Source organism: Macaca thibetana, chromosome 17 (assembly GCF_024542745.1).
Source record: "Macaca thibetana thibetana isolate TM-01 chromosome 17, ASM2454274v1, whole genome shotgun sequence".
Lineage (NCBI taxonomy): Eukaryota > Metazoa > Chordata > Mammalia > Primates > Cercopithecidae > Macaca > Macaca thibetana.
In genome coordinates, this window is record NC_065594.1 from 30267512 (window position 1) to 30287124 (window position 19613).

A 19613-nucleotide genomic window follows, 5' to 3' on the forward strand; every position below is an offset into this window, starting at 1 on the left:
AAACCTATGTTACTAGTCTCATTTGCCAAATGAAACTTAATTTTATGAACTTGGATTCTTAAAATATTACTGAATTGGCTAGCAGTTTCTGTTAAAAGAATTTGTATGTTTAAGTCTAGCAGGTTCACAATATTAGAGGTTTGATGTTCCGTGATTTTAGGAGGACTCAATTTAGAAAAGCACTTGTTTATCTCTATCAGACAATCAGAACAAGTTCTTTTAATTTAAAAGGTATCGTAATCCCATTTATTGACACCCTCTGGAAATAGGAAAGCATTCCACACACAGCAAGAGGTGAAGGCTCTTCTGGATTATAAACACATAGACAGAGCTTAATAGCTTTAGGTTTTCAACTTCAGCCACAGATAAAGAATAAACAGAAACACACAAAAAATCACCAGTCCAGATATCAAAGAGCTGTTCTCCTTCCCAGTAGAACCAAAATTCTTCATTGATTTGAGCTCAAAATAGACAACCATACCAAAAAAAAAAAAAAACCAAGAAACTATATACCCTATTCTCTCACCCAACAAAGACAGATCTCTGTAATCCATTAACAATCACTCAGACCATAAAACTAAATTCTCCATCATCTTTGCTGCCAAGAAGGAATAACTTGTCAGCCCTGCACAAACTAGAAAGAAAAATAAAACAGAATCAGGAGAGAGAGTAAAAACTAGAGAAATGGAGAGCCTGTGAAATTCAGGTCTGTTACTACTATGGATTCACTCTGGGAGCCAAGAAAAGGCACGGCTGGTCCTAAGCCACTTGTGAGATACACACCTGAGGCAACACAGTTTACCTGGCTGTGTCAGGTAAATCCGGTGGGCATCTCAACGGATGACCTCCAAAACTCTTCAAGGATAATTTTGTAAAAGGGAAAATCATGACTCTTGAACAAATATAAAATGAACATATGCTATAGATTTTAATTACTTGAGGAAGGAGGGAACCAGTAAGAAGTTACAGTCCATTCAACAATCAGCTTTTTTCCTTAAGTGTTGTAACTGACAGATTACCTCTTCCCGGGGCCTGAACATGTCAAGGAGCATTCAGACTTATTTTAAATCCCGGATACTCTTCTGACCTTTAGCATGCTGAAAATTCCATCAGGTTTCTAAGATCTACACTTGGGGCTCAGAGTGAGTGAGCACATTGGCTGACTTTGCCGAGGTTTCTGCAGCGAGGCTTTGCATTTGTTCTCCTAAACTGTCACTAACCCTTGGTTTCCTTCACAGCGACAAAGTCCAGGCCCTCTCCTATGCGCAGCACACGCGACAGCTGATCTCCTGTGGCGGTGATGGTGGGATTGTCGTCTGGAACATGGACGTGGAGAGGCAGGAGGTAGGTGGCACAGCAGGGTGGGGTGGGCCTTGTGGTTCTGGCCCTCCTCCCTTCCTGCTTATTTCTTATTCCTTTATGATTAAACCATGAAATAAGGCATGTAACGTCAAAGAATTATAGCATAAAAGGAGTTGTTTGGGTTGAGTTTTTTTTTTCCCCCCTCACAAGTTGGCATGTAACATTCCTGTGATGGAGATTTCGTAAGAATTTTGACTGAGACTAAGCTGTTTAAATCTGTTACACCATTCACAGCAAAAGTACAGGTTAGGAAAAGAAATCATCTACTTCCTGGTGATTAGTCCTTTGGTATACAATGCCCTACAAAAACAGAGGACTCACGTGATTTATGTCATGGAAGAAAATAGTGGCTAAGATGAAGCAAGAATCCTTAGTTTGGTATTAATAGAAATACTAGAAATAATTATTTTGTACTTTGTAAGTCATGTTCTAAATAGTTCTCCAGATATAAATATATCCTTAGTTTTTTAGCACATATTTACATGTTATCAGAACATTCTTTTTTATGAGCTTTCACTTTAATCTTTGAGCATCTTAACAAATATGTTTCCTGCATATCTCCTTTGACAAGTACTTTGAAGTTAACCATTTTCCCATTACATTAGAATTATTCTGGGTAGACTTTCCCTTTGACAATGCACATTCTTATAATTAATTTCTTGCAGGATACAAGAATTACATAGAAAAGAAACACTTTAAAAAGACAAAAGTCTCCTACCTTCTTTCCATGCCCTCACCCCAGTCTCATTTCAAGAGAGTAGTTGCTATTACCCACAATGTAATGCCTTTTTCAAATGCCAGTAATTATATGCTTAAGAAGATTAAAGCTTTATTTGCTCAGATCTTAAGTCCATGGGAATTCTATTAGTAACTAATCAAAATGATCATTACTGTTAGAAGGTGGGGAATTGTAGAACATTGCTTTTGAAAACTATACTTGGCATCATTAATACAAAGGCTGGAGATGTTTGCAATGAGTGCCAGTCATGCTAACCATGTTCCCGCATGGCTGGTGATTATGTCCTGGGTTGGGTTCTGCATGGCAGCCTGCTTTGGGTTAGGGACAGTCACACCTGGTCTTTCCTGACTTTTTTCTGGACCCACCTAACCAAACCAGGGGAGGGGAGAAGGACCCGATTCTTTTCCCTTGGCGCATGCAGCCTGGACCCTTTATGGACAGAGGCCAAAGGAGGATAACAGTGTGGTGTCCAGAGATGAAACCAAGTGGTTGATGGGCAGTTCTTTGAGCAACCTTGTTTATGAGCCTCTTGATGTGCAGATATAAAGGCACCCAATACTATTGACTAATTTAAAATCTTAGTGAGTCAACACTCTAAATAAGCAATGGAGATTGTTCCATTCATTTTTTTTGCAAGTATCATTTTTATAAACATAAATTTCCTGAGATTTTTGTTTTAATCTTAGCCTCTATGGAGCTGCTTCCTAGTTATGATAAGTGCTGTGTAATGCTCACCTTGGGAGGTCTGCGACATATCATGAAATCGTCTCTAACCTGAAGTACTGACAGACTTTCTGAAAGAAAAGGCTTGGAGGAGGAAACTTCAGAATTCTATTAAACGGTATAAATTGTGAAATTATAGTTGATATATGCTAGAGCATCAGTGCTGGGTATTTTAGAAGGAATGGAGTCATCATTGGCTAGTGTTCTCGGTGAAGGATTGATGGAGGAACATTGTGCTGAAGGATCAACAGGGTCTGGATATGCTCTGAGCAGGAGCACCTGGGCTTTGCAGGCTAAGAAACAGCAAGAGTAAGGACAAGGTGAACACGATAGGTTGATGCGGTGCATTAGTGCTCATGAGCAGTTTAGAGCAGCAGTCAGATGAGAGGATGGCAGCTAGCTGAAAGATAAGGGCAGACAATGGAAGACCTTGAGTAGCTGGATGTAGATCGAGCGACATCTCATAGGTTGAACAGGTGTCTTATACAGTTAAGAAAATCCATTTTTGTTTTGTTAACTTTTAGCATTTTTTATTTTTATTTTTTAAAATTTATTTATTATTATTATACTTTAAGTTGTAGGGTACATGTGCATAACGTGCAGGTTTGTTACATATGTATACTTGTGCCATGTTGCTGTGCTGCACCCATCACCTCGTCATTTACATCAGGTATAAATCCCAGTGCAATCCCTCCCCCCTCCCCCCTCCCCATGATAGGCCCCAGTGTGTGATGTTCCCCTTCCTGAGTCCAAGTGATCTCATTGTTCAGTTCCCACCTATGAGTGAGAACATGCGGTGTTTGGTTTTCTGTTCTTGTGATAGTTTGCTAAGAATGATGGTTTCCAGCTGCATCCATGTCCCTACAAAGGACACAAACTCATCCTTTTTGATGGCTGCATAGTCTTCCATGGTGTATATGTGCCACATTTTCTTAATCCAATCTGTCACTGATGGACATTTGGGTTGATTCCAAGTCTTTGCTATTGTGAATAGTGCTGCAATAAACATACGTGTGCATGTGTCTTTATAGCAGCATAATTTATAATCCTTTGGGTATATACCCAGTAATGGGATGGCTGGGTCATATGGTACATCTAGTTCTAGATCCTTGAGGAATCGCCATACTGTTTTCCATAATGGTTGAACTAGTTTACAATCCCACCAACAGTGTAAAAGTGTTCCTATTTCTCCACATCCTCTCCAGCACCTGTTGTTTCCTGACTTTTTAATGATCGCCATTCTAACTGGTGTGAGATGGTATCTCATTGTGGTTTTGATTTGCATTTCTCTGATGGCCAGTGATGATGAGCATTTTTTCATGTGTCTATTGGCTGTATGAATGTCTTCTTTTGAGAAATGTCTGTTCATATCCTTTGCCCACTTTTTGATGGGGTTGTTTGTTTTTTTCTTGTAAATTTGTTTCAGTTCTTTGTAGGTTCTGGATATTAGCCCTTTGTCAGATGAGTAGATTGCAAAAATTTTCTCCCATTCTGTAGGTTGCCTGTTCACTCTGATGGTAGTTTCTTTTGCTGTGCAGAAGCTCTTTAGTTTAATTAGATCCCATTTGTCAATTTTGGCTTTTGCTGCTGTTGCTTTTGGTGTTTTAGACATGAAGTCTTTGCCCATGCCTATGTCCTGAATGGTACTACCTAGGTTTTCCTCTAGGATTTTTATGGTATTAGGTCTAACATTTAAGTCTCTAATCCATCTTGAATTAATTTTCGTATAAGGAGTAAGGAAAGGATCCAGTTTCAGCTTTCTACTTATGGCTAGCCAATTTTCCCAGCACCATTTATTAAATAGGGAATCCTTTCCCCATTTCTTGTTTCTCTCAGGTTTGTCAAAGATCAGATGGCTGTAGATGTGTGGTATTATTTCTGAGGACTCTGTTCTGTTCCATTGGTCTATATCTCTGTTTTGGTACCAGTACCATGCTGTTTTGGTTACTGTAGCCTTGTAGTATAGTTTGAAGTCAGGTAGTGTGATGCCTCCAGCTTTGTTCTTTTGACTTAGGATTGTCTTGGAGATGCGGGCTCTTTTTTGGTTCCATATGAACTTTAAAGCAGTTTTTTCCAATTCTGTGAAGAAACTCATTGGTAGCTTGATGGGGATGGCATTGAATCTATAAATAACCTTGGGCAGTATGGCCATTTTCACGATATTAATTCTTCCTATCCATGAGCATGGTATGTTCTTCCATTTGTTTGTGTCCTCTTTTATTTCACTGAGCAGTGGTTTGTAGTTCTCCTTGAAGAGGTCCTTTACATCCCTTGTAAGTTGGATTCCTAGGTATTTGATTCTCTTTGAAGCAATTGTGAATGGAAGTTCATTCTTTTAGCATTTTTTAAAGGTATATATTGTATATAATAGTCTTGGTAGAAAAGTTACAAAGTGCTCATTCGTAAATAGAAAAGATGTCAGTTACTCATACTACCACCACCCAGAAATAGCACTCTGAACATGTTGGCATACATCCTTCCTAACATTTTTCTCTACCCATAACACGTATGTAAGACTTTTTTTTTTTTTTTAACAAAAAATAGAATCACAAACATGCTGACTTATTTTTTTTCCGCTTTATCGGTCCTTAACTCCCAAATGCCTCCTCATGGATACCCACTGTGATGCATTTGTGTGTCCTGAACACACATGCTTCCTTATAAAAGGGGTGTGTGTGTGTGTGTGTGTGTGTGTTTTAAAGTTTACATAACTCAGCTGGGCGCGGTGGCTCACGCCTGTAATCCCAGCTTTTGGGAGGCCGAGGCGGGTGGATCACTTGAGGTCAGGAGTTCGAGACCAGCCTGGCCAACATGGCGAAACCCTGTTTCTACTAACAATACAAAAAAAATTAGCCAGGCATGGTGGCAGACGCCTGTAATCTCAGCTTCTCAGGAGGCTGAGGCACGAGAATTGCATGAACCTGGGAGGCAAAGGTTGCAGTGAGCCAAGATCACACCACTGTATTCCAGCCTGGGCAACACAGCAAGACTGTTCCAAAAAAAAAAAAAGTTTATGTAACTGATGTACTGTAAGTCTAGTTCTAGTTCCAACTTTTGCCATTGAACCCTTTTGAGCTCTACCATCGTGCTGTTTCTTGTGGTGCTTCTGCACAGGACCCCATCATGTGTACCAGTCACATTTTACTTCTCTGTTTCCCAAGCAAAGGGCATGTAGACTGGCACAGACTCCCTGGTACCACACACAATGCCCAGATGACCTTCTTGTATGTGTCCCCTCACAGACCTGCACTGTGTGAGACTCTCAGGGCCATAAACCCAAGAGTGGGATCAATTGAAGGTATATTCTTGATTTTGCTAAATGCAACCAAACAGCTGTACTCATTTATACTTCTAATGGAGAACAGGGAGTTTTCTGACACTCCACATCCTCACCAGTAGCAATTGTTCCCTCCCTTTCTGGTTTTGCCCTTTTGGAGACAGAGGTAAAATAGTATCTCATTTTTATTTGCATTCTCTGCTTAACGGTAAATTTGAGCCTCTCCATATATGTTAGCCATTCAGACTTCCCTGACTGTGAACTGCATGCTCATATCTTTTGTATCTTCTGCCCGTTTCTCAACTGTTTCTTGTGATTTCCATACTGATTTTCCAGGGGTTCTTTGTATACAGTAATTTGCAGGAGTTGTTAGTTACAAAACTTTATAAATATCTTCTCCTAGTCTGTCTTAACTCCGTGCTATGATACTGTTTAATAACCTGGGGGTTTTGTGCTAGTTTATTATATATTGAATGTGTTCCATGTCTTTAAATATTTATTTGTTTTTACTTCATAATTTTAATGGTAATAAGTTAGTATTCGAGAAATTGTTTCACAAACAAACATTAATCCTGCCCCCTCCAGCCTCATCCCTCGTTTTCCCCATCTGCGCTCCATCCATCCCCAGGTCTCAGTTGTCTTATTTGTCTGAGAACCTCAGCCTGGGTCAGAGGCTCTTGTGATCCCTCTGCCAAAGCACTCTGTGCTTCTCCCTCTTGGGCCTTCACACACTTATACTTATGCAAATAATTATTAATCATATTTTCATGATGGTGGAGATTCTTATTCACCACTACATCCCATCCCCAGGGCCTGCCACAGAATAGACATTCGGTAAATGTTTTTTGAATGATTGACTGAGAAATCACACCTCTTATAAACACATCCTGATTGCTCCGTAAGTTTCATCAGGGTCAGTGGTTCCATTGTCCTTACTGCTGGCCACACTGACCTGTTCTGTGCTTTATTTGACAAGACCCCTGAATGGTTGGACAGTGATTCCTGCCAAAAGTGTGATCAGCCTTTCTTCTGGAACTTCAAGCAAATGTGGGACAGTAAGAAAATTGGTCTAAGACAGGTGAGTGATATGGATGCTTCATCAAAATGTAATTGTGTGGAAATAGCTCAACCATGTGATCTTAGAAGAAATAACACCCCTGGGTGGGAGTTGTGGTGAGGGTAAATTATGATCCTGGAGTCACCTTGTGATTGCACAGTAATTTACTCTGTTTGTCTACCGTAGCTCATTCCTGCTGGATTCAGTTTCTGTAGTGGCTGGTTCCCAGTAAGCAGTTAGGGATGTGATGTTAGAATTCTAGTGGCCTCTGTTGCAATACACCTTACAATTAGAGGTGTCATGCTTAGTTCATATGGATACCAGACCATGAAATTATATAAATTATATAAATGGTGTTTCTCTCTCCTTAATTATTTTACTTTCCCTCCTTCTGATTACGTTTGGTTATGTAGATCTACTTATAATACAGCATTCTCAATCTGAGTCCATGGTTCAGTTTGGTCTTCCCCAAGGAAATAAAATGTTAGGTCACCTAGGCTTACACCATGGCCAAAGTCAGCAGATTGAATCAGGTTTCCTGCATGTTCTCCTTCATCCAGCAGCATAATCTCCTGAGATGTCAGTTTCTCAGACACCCTGCTTTAAGATCACCTGGCCCCTGGGTGGTTCCTCTGTAGTTCCTAGTATGATCATTGGAAAGGACCAAGAGTAGGGAAAAGCAAGAGAGTGGGGAGGTGTCCCCGTCAGGTGTGTTACCCAACAGTCCTTGTTGAATAAACAGAGCCCCAAAAAAGAACACATCTAGTGTGTTCCCTTTAGTTCTGAGGCACTCTTGTTCAGCATCCTCACCTGAATGCAGTTGATTACACCTCTCTCTGCCAGGAGGGGTGAGGTGCGGGGGCCTCAGGAGCCATGATGAGTATCTCTTTTCTCTCCCTCCTCCAGCACCACTGCCGCAAGTGTGGGAAGGCTGTCTGCGGCAAATGCAGCTCCAAGCGCTCCTCCATCCCCCTGATGGGCTTCGAGTTTGAAGTGAGGGTCTGTGACAGCTGCCACGAGGCCATCACAGATGAAGAGTAAGTTCCTGCAGCCTGAGGACCGCTTCAGGTTAAAGCGAGAGTCTAATCTGAGCCCTGCACTCAGCGCCGCAGCCATCACTCGGGTTGCTCTAGTTTCTGCTGGTTTAGAATATAGTCCATGGCGAGTAGTAAAAGCTCTCCTTTGCCACCGAGAGATGTGTGTTATCCTGTGAGACAGGAGAAGAGAAAATACACGCAAAGAATTCATCCCTGTGTTCTTTCTAATTTCTAGGTTATGTGCCTTTAAAATAGGTGCTCTCAGAACAAACCTTCTGTCTGCTCATTTACTTGAGAATTACCCAGGAGTATAAGGGCTCAGGATTCACTTTCTGTCCCAAGCTGGTATATTTACAGGAGTTGAGTGAGTCCATGGGTCCAGAAGGTTTCATTTTCCGGGAAGACCCAAGTCACTTTACCCAATAGGCAGATATTCCCAGTTGCCCAGTTGCTCAGCTGGCTGCTCGTCAGACCTGCCCAGTAACCCAGGATATACGTTACCACCCCTCAGTGTGCTGTGGAGGTGTGGGGGCAAATCTATGTTATCTCTTTAGTGTTGGCTCATTGAAAGCTGCCCCCAGATGTAAACACAGTGCTCCGCAGCATTTCGCTGATTTTAGTGACTTACAGGAGGATCTGCGGGTTAGCTTGTCTTCCCAATCCTCCCAGCACCTTGTATTACAGTAAAATCATAAGTAGTCTTATTTATCCATATCAAATATAAAATAAGATGCCCTTGCATAAGTATGCATTTATGTTCATTCATTATTTTCCACACATCATACATGATGAAATTAGTAAGAGGGTTTTCTCATTGAATTAGAGAGTACAAGAGACCTTAGGGATAGTCTACTTTAATTCTTCATTTTCTAGCTAAAGACATAGACTTTAAGAGTCTAAAGGGCTTACAGTTAAGCCTAAATCTTCTAAAAATTTAAAGTAACCATTTTAAGTTACTGAAGATCTATCCTGCCGATTTAACTGTAGAAAAAAAAAGAAGAAAATTGTCCTGAGAGAGCCCACTGCAGTGAAGCGGGCCCCTTGAAGCATGATAAGAGCGCCGTCTCCTAGACTGCACCCTGCGCCTTTTCCCACCTCTGTTTCTTCTGCCTCTTCTCTGTGGAAGCACTCGCATTGCCTCTAGAGCACCTAGGCAGTTGACAAGCCTTCTGACTTAAAAAAAAAAAGTGTATGTTAAAAATCCAAAAATAATGATGTTTGTTATTTTGTTTTGCTTGTTACAGCTTTAGAATACTATATAAAAACCAAGTCTGCAGTCATACCAGTGAAAAAGGAAAAATGAATGGAGGGGGATAGTTCTCCAATTAGAACGACACTTAGTAATATCACGGGACACTTAGTACTATCTTGGTCCTTTTTTTTTTTTTAATTAAATAGACTATTTTACTGGCAAGTCCTTCTGAGCTCAAACTTAGCAAAAGCACTATGGTTTTTAAAAGCTCGGGTGGAGATTATCGCAGACACCATCAGAGCAACATTCTCCAGAAGGACTTTTAGAAATTTTCATCTCTTTCCCATTTTAAAGACTACAAGAATTCTTGTAATTTTTTTTAATCATAACTGGTCACTAGGGAATAAAGTCAGATCTGAGGAACATTCCTATCAGTGAAGCAGTTTTAGCCATGAGGCCAAAATTTAGAGCCTAATGTCATCCTAGATCTCTCTCATTCATATGTCACCACCTTTTTTTCTCAGAAGCTTTCTTTGCTTCTTCCAGACGTGCACCCACAGCCACCTTCCATGACAGTAAACATAACATTGTGCATGTGCATTTCGATGCAACCAGAGGATGGTTACTGACTTCTGGAACTGACAAGGTTATTAAGGTAAGACGCCATCTTATTAAGAAGCTTTCCGTCTTTGGCCTCATATAAATATACAGGAACACCAAGAACATGGGAGGCACTGCTCTAAAGGTTATCGTTGGGTGGCCAGCCATGATGTGTCTGTAGTCCCAGGTGCTCAAGAGATTGGGAGGGAGGATTGCTTGAGTCCAGGAGTTGAAGGCTACAGTGAGCTTTGATCACATCACTGCACCCTAGCCTGCGCAACAAAGCAAGACCTCATCTCTTTTAAAAAAAAAAAAAAAAAAGTTAACCGTTGAAGGTGAGTGTTTTTGAGGACCTATTACAAACATGATACATGCACAGCCTCATCCCAGGCACTGGCTCTACACAAAGAAATAAGAGCTTCAGCCTGCAAGGAATAGTCTCCTTGGGACAGACTAAAAAGACTGTAATAGGTTACATGTGTAGCAGTCAAAACAGTAATACAGATGAGAATTTATAGCGCACTGAGCTCTACCTCCCTGACCCATTCTTGGGGGTCACAGCAGGATGAGATAGCTAAAATAACCCACTTTGGAAGCTACCAGATCTCCATGATTTTGAGAGGAAGTTTAAAATAAACTCTGGGGCTGGGTGTGATGGCTCACGCCTATAATCCCAGCACTTTGGGAGATGAAACTGAGGATCGCTTGACCCCCGGAGTTCAAGACCAGCCTGGCCACCATAGTGAGACCCTGTCTTAACAAAAAATTTAAAAATTAGCCAGATGTGATGGTGCCTGCCTGTAGTCCCAGCTACTCGGGAGGCTGAGGTGCAAGAATTACTTGAGTCCAGTAAGTTGAGGCTGCGGTGAGCCTTGATTGTGCCACTGCAGTCCAGCCTGGATGACGGAGCAAGACCCTGTCTCAAAATAATTAATTAATTAATTAAAATAAGATAAATTCTGGCAGCCTCAGGTCCTTTATTTTTGAAAACGAGGTATCTTGTAAAATGGTTTGGAAGTTTAAATGGAAAGGACACAGCACGTGCTTAGCGTCCCGTTAATGGATTGAGTTATTTAATGGATTCAATCTATTTGGAGGGTGGGACAGATCTATATTGTCTCTTTCATGTTGGCTCATCGAAAGCTGTCTCAGATGTCAACACAGTGCTCTGCAGTGTTTCCCTTTTAGTGACTCACAGGAGGATCTGCAGGGCAGCTTGTCTTCCCAGTCCTCTCAGCCATTAATAGATTGAATCTGCCGTTATTCTTCATTAGCTACATCAAAATTTCAAGCTGTCATTGTCATGTTTTTGAGCTTTATTTGAACTTTTTTGATGAAAAAAAATTTATAGATTTAGAAATCATGTTAGTATAGTATGTGGTTGTTTGTTAAATGAAAAAAATTTCCTTGAAGAATTTAGTTCTAAGGACTGTTATCCTCAACACAATTTAATTTTAGTTCATTCTGTATCTTTTCCTATTTGCAGTTGTGGGATATGACCCCAGTCGTGTCTTGATGACTCTCCCAGGAATCAGAAAGATAGTATTTACTAAAGAAATGGTTGTTTTAATCCAAGTCATTACCAGAGTGGTAAAGCAGACATGTGAGAAGTAAGAAAGAAACTAAAGACCCTGGATGAATTTGCAGATGACCCATGCGCATAGTGGGGACCCGGCGAGTGAGAACTTGCAAGGGGACTCTTCCAACTTGTTCATACAATATAAAAGAAGCTATTTTTTTAACAAATGGTTTATACAGTCTGGCTGTGCTGCATTGTTTTGAGTATACCGAAAAATCTGTGTGGGGTTTTTAATTTTATACTTTCCACACCCCATTTTATGTGTTGCTTTGTGTGTCAGAGAAATAAGGGAAGTATCCACTCAGAGTATTTTGGTCATTATAGTTTCTGTATTTTCTTTACTTCAACATGTGTCACATGGCCAGCGGCTTTTTGTTCTCTCCCCTCTGCACCTACCTGCACCTCTCTGCCTTTCCTGAAGGGGATGTATTTACATTATTTATTCCCAGTGTTTCTGCTTTCATGTCCTCCTCAGTGGGGAGATTCGGAAACTCATCATGTGGATTCACCAGCCAGCTGCTGGAATCGCCTGAAGAGCGATTTGTTTGTAATGTCTGCCTCATTCACGTTCTTATTGAGTAGAAAAGACTGTGTTTCTGCCTCAGTTGCCTCTGTCTTTCCCGCATTTAAAAAAAAAAAAAAATGCTGTGAGAAAGCTGCTCCCAACCATGGTTATCACAGAAGTAGATTATTTTAACTCAGAGCTTCAACGATTAGTGCCTGATCATTTAGAATTCAGTTGGAGCCTCCCGAGCCTCATGTTTTAGCTTTTTTGACACAGCTCTCCCTCACTCATAACAATGAAAACAAACGACACACACACACAAAATCCTACATCAGTGGTCCTCAACCTTGTGCAGCAGGGACCGGTTTCAAAATGAAACTGTTCCACCTCAGATCAGCAGGCACTAGCCTCTCACAAGGAGCATGCAACCTAGATCCCTCGCATGCGCCGTTCACAATAGGGTTCGTGCTCCTATGAGAATCTAACGCCACCGCTGATCTGATGGGAGGCGGAGCCCAGGCAGTAGTGCTTGCTTGCCCGCTGCTCACTTCTGATGGGTGCCCCCCATTCCTCACAGGCCATGGATGGGTACCCACCTGCAGCCCGGGGTTGGGGAGCCCCACCATACATGCTCTGAAAATAAGTGTCTTTAAATCGTGTGTTTCTGTGTGACATCATCTCTGAACTTGAACATGTTCATTACGGCAGGATTGTAATCCTGCTGTATTCCTCACCCTCTGTATTCTATCCCTTTAAAAACTAGATATTTAAACATTTTATCTTAATGTGTTTCATCAGAACACTTTGCACACTTTCTTACTAAAACGGTATGTGGTTGATCCGAGACAGAATGGTACCTACAGTGCAGGCTGTGTTCCTATGGGAATGGAAAAGAGGACTTTAGAAAGCGAACCTGAAGAACTCTTATTTCTAAGGGAATCCAATCAAGCTTGAGAAAATGAAATATTCTTGTGTGTAGTGACTCAACTCAGGATACTGAAGTCCCTTTTAAACATCTTATTTTCCCCTGTAAAAATAGAATAAAAATTAATGGCAAGCCTGCGCCAGGTGCCTACCCCTCCTAAGCACTTTACACGCACAGTTCATTCAACCTCACATGTCGGGAGCATCAGGGAGCTCGCCAGTCTCTTGAGGATCACAGGCCAATTGCTTGTCCTTCCCGACCCAAGCCCCACCCCACAGTGTCTTGCTCTCTTCTGATTCTACAGGTTTTTTTGGTGGTGATACATAACGGGAGTGAAATCGAAATCCTCCCTATTATTTTCCCTTTTTTTCCTGGAGAGCCGTTTTTTGCCCTCACAATCATTCATTACTTCTCTAACTAGGGGGAAGTACTACAAGCCATCCTCGGGCACTGCCCCTATGTGTGCTTCCCCGGGGTGGGGCCTTGCTAGAGGTGATTCTGCTGCCCTAGCATTGGGAAGCAGGACCAGTGCATGTGTCCCATGCAGCCATGGTACATGGAAGCTGTCACCTGAGCCATCGGCCCAGCGCAGCCCATGTGACCGGAGCTCTGAAGAGGCACACGCATGCCCTGCACAGGCTATTAGCACTTGTCGCTTCGCAGTCCTGCTCCACACTACCCTTGCTTGCATCAGTCAAAACTGTTATAACTACTTGGAGTCTTTTCTGCATGATTGCTCTGTGAGAGAGCTTTAACAAGGGAATTAAATTTAAAATACTCAAATATCTATTTTGTAGTTTATTACTAGAACCTGCAGCCACTTACTAAGTTGTATGTAATAGAGGACTGTGTGTTGGAAATGAGTAATAGACATGAGTCACTCCATTTTCCCTTCCTAAACTTTGGCCTGCCTACAGAGAGAGGAAAACAGTATTAGGGCAGCAAAGGCCCAGGCGCCCAGCAAGCTGTGTGGGTTCTGAGATAGGTCTAGATGGCTTCAGACCTTATTCGGGAAGCAGAGTATCCCCGTCAGATCACATATGTCCTCTACAGTCGCTCTGGCCTGTGGCCTTGCATGCCACTCTACTGTCTTCCTCCCAGCCCACAGAGCCACTAGAGGCTGAAGCCACTTCACATCTCACTGGTGTTGAGAATCATGATCAGAAAACCACAGATATGTCAAGGTATCTATTGCTCTTCCCTTTTCTCTCATCTGTATGGGTGCTTGAATTTGATGAAATGTGTTTAGCAAACCAACTGTGTGTTTGTAATACTGTGAATTCTTGAGTTTTGCATTAAGTGTCTCCCCCATTTTTGTAATTTGTAGAGAAATATGTGCTGGTGTTGGGTGTCTTCCAAGCATTTTAGGGAAATGGAGGCTCCATTCCTTAGGAGTGAAAGCTGGCGCCACTACTTGGCTTTTGTTCTGTCTAGGTGAACTCTCATAATTCTTGTTTTACCCTGTTGGATTTGCACTTTACATATATTTTTGCTCTGTTGCTTAAACATATAGCAGCTCTTGCAAATAATGCCTAACTTGCCTGCGTTGAGAAAGTGGCAGATCTACACATATCATATGCAGAGTTCTCTAGCTGGTGGGACAAAACCAACCACATGCTCTTAGTTCCTCCAAACGAATGACATTACTTGACATTACTGCCTGAGTGTGTCTTCACAATAGCAAAATGGTTTGAGATTAAACATTTGGAATCTTAATGTCATTTTGTATGAGGTCAATCCACCATAATGTGTTTCTCATTTGATTGTTTTAATTATTCCAGAAATCATAAAGTCACAAAACTGGAAGGCATCTTCAGAGATCTAGAGTGTTCCAAGCAGAAAACACATTAGTTATACGGGGCAGTTAGATATGACTGAGACGTAAACAAGAGAAAAGAATGTTTAAGGAGTAGCTGTTCTTGAACATTACTTAGTAATGGCATGAGTGGGAGGAGAGACTTTCAGCGCCTTGAGACAGGGCGCTGTCTGGAACCAGCTTTGTTCCTCTTATCAGAAGCATATATGACACTTTTTTTGGCTACAGCCCTGTGGTGGGGGAGGTAATTATTGCCTTCATCCACATAAATTCCTTCCTATACATTCCCCTCAAACCACCCCAGAGGCAAAACTGAAATGGAAATCCAGGGGCACTTAAAATTCACCCTACCCCATTTGGCTGTGATTCCCAGGCTTACAGCACTGCCCTTATGGAATATCACATTTTCATTTTCTGAGATTCATTTTATAAAATATAGGCCAGGTGCCATGGCTCACATCTATAATCTGAACACTTTGGGAGGACGAGGCGGGGGGATCGCTGAGCCCAAGAGTTCAAGACCAGCCTGGGCAACACAGCAAGACCTGTCGCTACCAAAAATGTAAAACTTAGTTGGGTCTGGTGGCACACACCTGTATTCCCAGCTACTCAGGAAGCTGAAGCAGGAAGATCACTTGAGCCCAGGAATTCAAGGATGCAGTGAGCTATGACTGCACTACTGCAGTCTAGCCTGGGCAGCAGAGCAAGGCCCTGAATAAAGTATAATTTATTTTTGACTGATATTAATCACTTCTTAAGGCCCAAATTTTTGTTTTTAAGCAAAAGGATAGCTCTAAGCGTGGGTCACAGTTACTGGACACAAATATTCACTAAATGAGATTCCTCTGGTTATGGCTATTCATAGAATTTTAATTCTAGGTAAGTGTTCTTGTTCACTAAGATACTTCGAAGTGAAAGAAAGCATTTTACCAATACATTCTTATTTTTTCTCCTTTAAAATACTACTGAATTTTTCCTGGTATGAAGACAGATATTTATTAACTGGATTGGAAAACACAGAAATTAAGTTCCTGTTGAACACTGAGTTCTCTAGATGATCCCTGAGATTTGAATGTTCATGTCAACGTGTTGAGCGCTCACCAGCCACCAGGCTTTAGGCACTGGCGGTGCAAGCTGTCTGCAGCCCATTCTCAGGCTGGGCAGAGGTCACACAGTGAGTGAGTAAATGGGTCTTTTCAGTGCAATGTGGTCATAATAGAGGCATGCCAGGGTGCCACTAACCCAGCAGGTGTGGCAGGAGGGGCTTCACAGAGGAAAGGACTTTGAGCTCAGTGTTAAAGGATGAGGAGTGAGTCATAAGGGGGAAAAATGGAAATGACTTTCCAGGCTTCAGAAACAGCATAAACAAAGGCCTGAGAGCTGGAGTCAATGTGGTGTGTCCAGGGATCACAAGTGGGCTGGAGCTGCCGGAGAACAGCCAAGTAACTCAGCTGCATCCCGGAACCGAGCTTGTTGCTATCAGATGCTGTTGCTCCCTGGCCTCAGAGGAAAGCAGCACACGGCTCACTGCGAGGGGTTTCCCCAGAGGCTCCTCCTGCAGCCAACGCTACTATTAGTTTATATTATAATAGTATCAGTTTCTTTTTCTTTGGAAATCCCTAGAACTGTTATCTGGAAGTGACCCAGGGTAACTAATTCTGGATCTTTGGGTGCACAGCCTCTCACTGGAGTCTGGGAGGAGGAGGTGGAGCCTATGAGTGCACGGCCTGCTACCAGGAAGGACTCACAGACTAACACCAAAGGTGTGCTGGGCTCAGCTGCTCCACTTTGGAAAAGGAAAGCCCTGGACCTGTGGCAAGAGGGGATTGTTCTAGTCCAGTGTGGCATTGCACAGATAGGCGGGGCCAAGTGTTTGGGTGCAGACGCAGGCAGCTGCTGCCCTCCACTTTCTGCTCTTGCAAGTCGCAGATGATTCCAGTACAATGTGGGGGATCCTCCTTATAGGGGCACTTGCAAGGGGAAGGCAGAGTTTTGTCAATTCAGCTACAGGTCTGTCTGGGAGACCTGGCCCTGTGGAGGCAGGAACACCACGCAGGGGGATGGCAGCGCCTGTCTTTGCAATCACATCATTTGCCTTTTCCTTGTAGGACCCAAAGATCTATGTCCAAAACTGAGTCCAGAAACATCTGTGTTCCTGTTAAAACTTCAGCTCAGCTTCTTAACCAGGAATCACATGTCAGCCCTCCAGGGTTGTGGTTTGGATTTTTGCCTTTAAACATTATCTCCTTTCCACCAAGAAGCCTACTTAGCTTTAGCACATGAAAGCAGTGTCTATACATTAGACCAGTCCCAAATTGGAATGGGATATCTTCCTTGCACATCCCATACCAGGGAATTTTTTTAAGAGCGTAGAGCCTTTGCCAGAGATGTTGAAAGGGAGATTAAAGGCTTGAGTGAGGGATGAATTTGATCATCATTCTTAAGGTCCCTTCCAATCCTGTGATTCTACGATTCCACGAGTCTCGTTTATTATTGGGCGTGCCTAATCCATCACCAGTGAGCTGCCCACATGTTGCTGGCTTCCCTTGGATACAGGAGGGTCTATCACCACATGCCTTTGTTGTCTTCCATCATATCAAGTGAGTTATTTTCTGGACTTTTTCCATCTACAGCCTACTAGGTTTGGTTTTGGGAAAAGATGGTAAAGTTTCTTTTCATGAGGTTATAGGGGAAAAATGTTTTTTAAGATGGTAAGTGTGGAAATTAATTATGGTACCACCTCACTAAAAACAGATACCTCAAAATGTGTACCTTTACCAGTCAGGAAGAGTATCTGACTTTCTTGGAAGTGTCAGGAATTACAGGTTGGCTGAAAAGTTAGATTGAGAATCCGACCTTGATACTTATGATTCTTTTTTCCCTTGGTTCTCGGGGATGCATGAAAAGGTGAGCTGTCACTCACACAAAAGGGAAAAATGCTTTGAAAAATATGTTTAACATATACACTCTCTTTTATCATTTTAGTGGATGGCAGCCTTACATCAGCAGTATATGCCAGTATGACATATGGACCAAAACACTAGTGTCACTTGAAACCATTGTACTCTTAGGGATTTGTGTCTTATACCATTTGCCTTGCTTTTTACATGACTTTGTTTTTCAAGGTACTGTCATTTTGCAAAAGGAAATCTTTACATGAAATGTACAAAAACTGTTACTAACTGGACAACAGGGAAGGTGCTGGCCCCACATTAGTGCCTGCCTACCACTCTACTTCTAACCAGGGACACAGATCTTCCATTCTCTACATCCACCAGGCTGCAGCCCACATCTGGACCTGGCTGCAGTGGGCATGTTGCCGTATGGCTATCTTTTTCTTTCTTTTTCTGAAGTGAGATTATTCGGGGGGGTCAGGCTGAGAATGTAATAAGCCCGACGTTGGAACAGATTTCTCCCGTGTGGTCTAGCTGGACCCCTCCAGCATTTACCACGCTCCCTGCCGGTCCTGACACTGACTTCCTGAATGGGATTAGGTGGCAATGAGCAAGAATTTCCTAGGATGTTGAAATGTCTGTATCCAGGCCTCCATTCAAATGCTGCTGAATATTGTGAATGTTTTTTACTCTGCTCACTTTCCCACTGTGCTTCCCTCTAACCAAAATATACGTGTATACATTACCAATGTACAACTCTCAATGCAGAGTTGCCTCCATGGTTTAAAATAAATCTCTGTGAAAACCTTTCTGCAGCTGTGGTCCCATCACTGTTACATGTGGCCACACACACGCACCCCGACAGCCTTGCTGTGCTGTTTAGCCCTGTGGGTTCTGTCCAGTTGGTGGGAGGGGGAGGTTCCAGACCACTCCACCTGCTGTCTAGACGCCAGGGAGAGCTGCTGTTTGGAGGTGACGATGAGCCCCGTTCACCACAGTCTCAGTACAGCACACGGGCTCAGGCCATGGAGCTCTTTTTCTTTATCATGTAAGTCGGCTTTTTCCTGTGTTTAGTAAACTTTCCAAATGAGGAGAAATGACTTCGGGGCAAACACTGCCAGGGAAAGCCTCTTTTAAAACTTGTGAGGTTCATTTTATGGAGAAGAAAAATCGGTGCAAAGGCACCGAGTGACCTGCATGCTATGGAATCAGGGTTGAAAGAGTGGCTGGGCTGTCCCGTCCCGGTGTTCGCCCAGCACAGCCTCGCCCACACCCAGCATTGCTGAGGCCCCTCATCCTCCTGCAGAAAAGGAGGCATGAGTCAAATGGAGCTGGTGCTTGCTTGATGGTGCCTCCTTTTGTCAGAAAGATGCTGATGTTTCAGGCTGGCACACCCAGAAAAATCCCTTCCTTGTGGCCCTTGGCTGATGAGCCCTGGATCAGTGTCTCAAGGACCACTGAGAAGCTGCAGCCGTCTGGGTTCTCCTCTGCTGTGGGGCCTGAGTTATGTTGATTCCACCATGGACACGAAGAATGTATGTAGATGTATTCTAAATCTGCTCATTGGTTTTATTGCAACTTTTCCTGGAGTCACTAAGAGGTAAAATGGTGTAAATTAGAGGTTTCATCAAAGTGTAGTACCAGAATGCCACATGCATTACTGAAGCCACTCTTAAGCAAATGTAAACTAGGCCTCATTCAATTTTTTATGTAAATATGCAGCGTCCCTTGGTTTACGTTGTGCTCCTGGGACCATGCACAGCAAAGGCAGTGTCCAGCCCTCTCCTGGGGTGGGGGGTGGGGGCCCAGCACCAGCCTCTGACACTGGAGGAGCTGAGAAAGGGAGGGGAAGTGGAGTCCACAGTGGGGCATTCCTGCTGCCTCCAACCCTGGGTCCCCTCAGACTG

General features: G+C 42.7%; 2 protein-coding genes across 3 annotated transcripts in view; both read left to right on the forward strand.

Annotated features, from left to right (window-relative positions):
* WDFY2 (WD repeat and FYVE domain containing 2) overlaps positions 1-18515 on the forward strand; it is a 177117-nt gene extending 158602 nt beyond the window's left edge. For both annotated transcript variants that reach the window (XM_050766303.1, XM_050766304.1), the window contains 5 exons: positions 1239-1344; positions 7078-7179; positions 8065-8195; positions 9934-10042; positions 11474-18515. In XM_050766303.1, the coding sequence (XP_050622260.1) occupies positions 1239-1344; positions 7078-7179; positions 8065-8195; positions 9934-10042; positions 11474-11503 (478 nt within the window). In that variant the 3' untranslated portion in view covers positions 11504-18515. The remainder of the gene's footprint in view (positions 1-1238; positions 1345-7077; positions 7180-8064; positions 8196-9933; positions 10043-11473) is intronic.
* Positions 1-19613, forward strand: part of LOC126940470 (peptidyl-prolyl cis-trans isomerase NIMA-interacting 4-like) — a 1058238-nt gene that overhangs the window by 678803 nt on the left and 359822 nt on the right. The gene's annotated exons all lie outside the window — the stretch shown is intronic.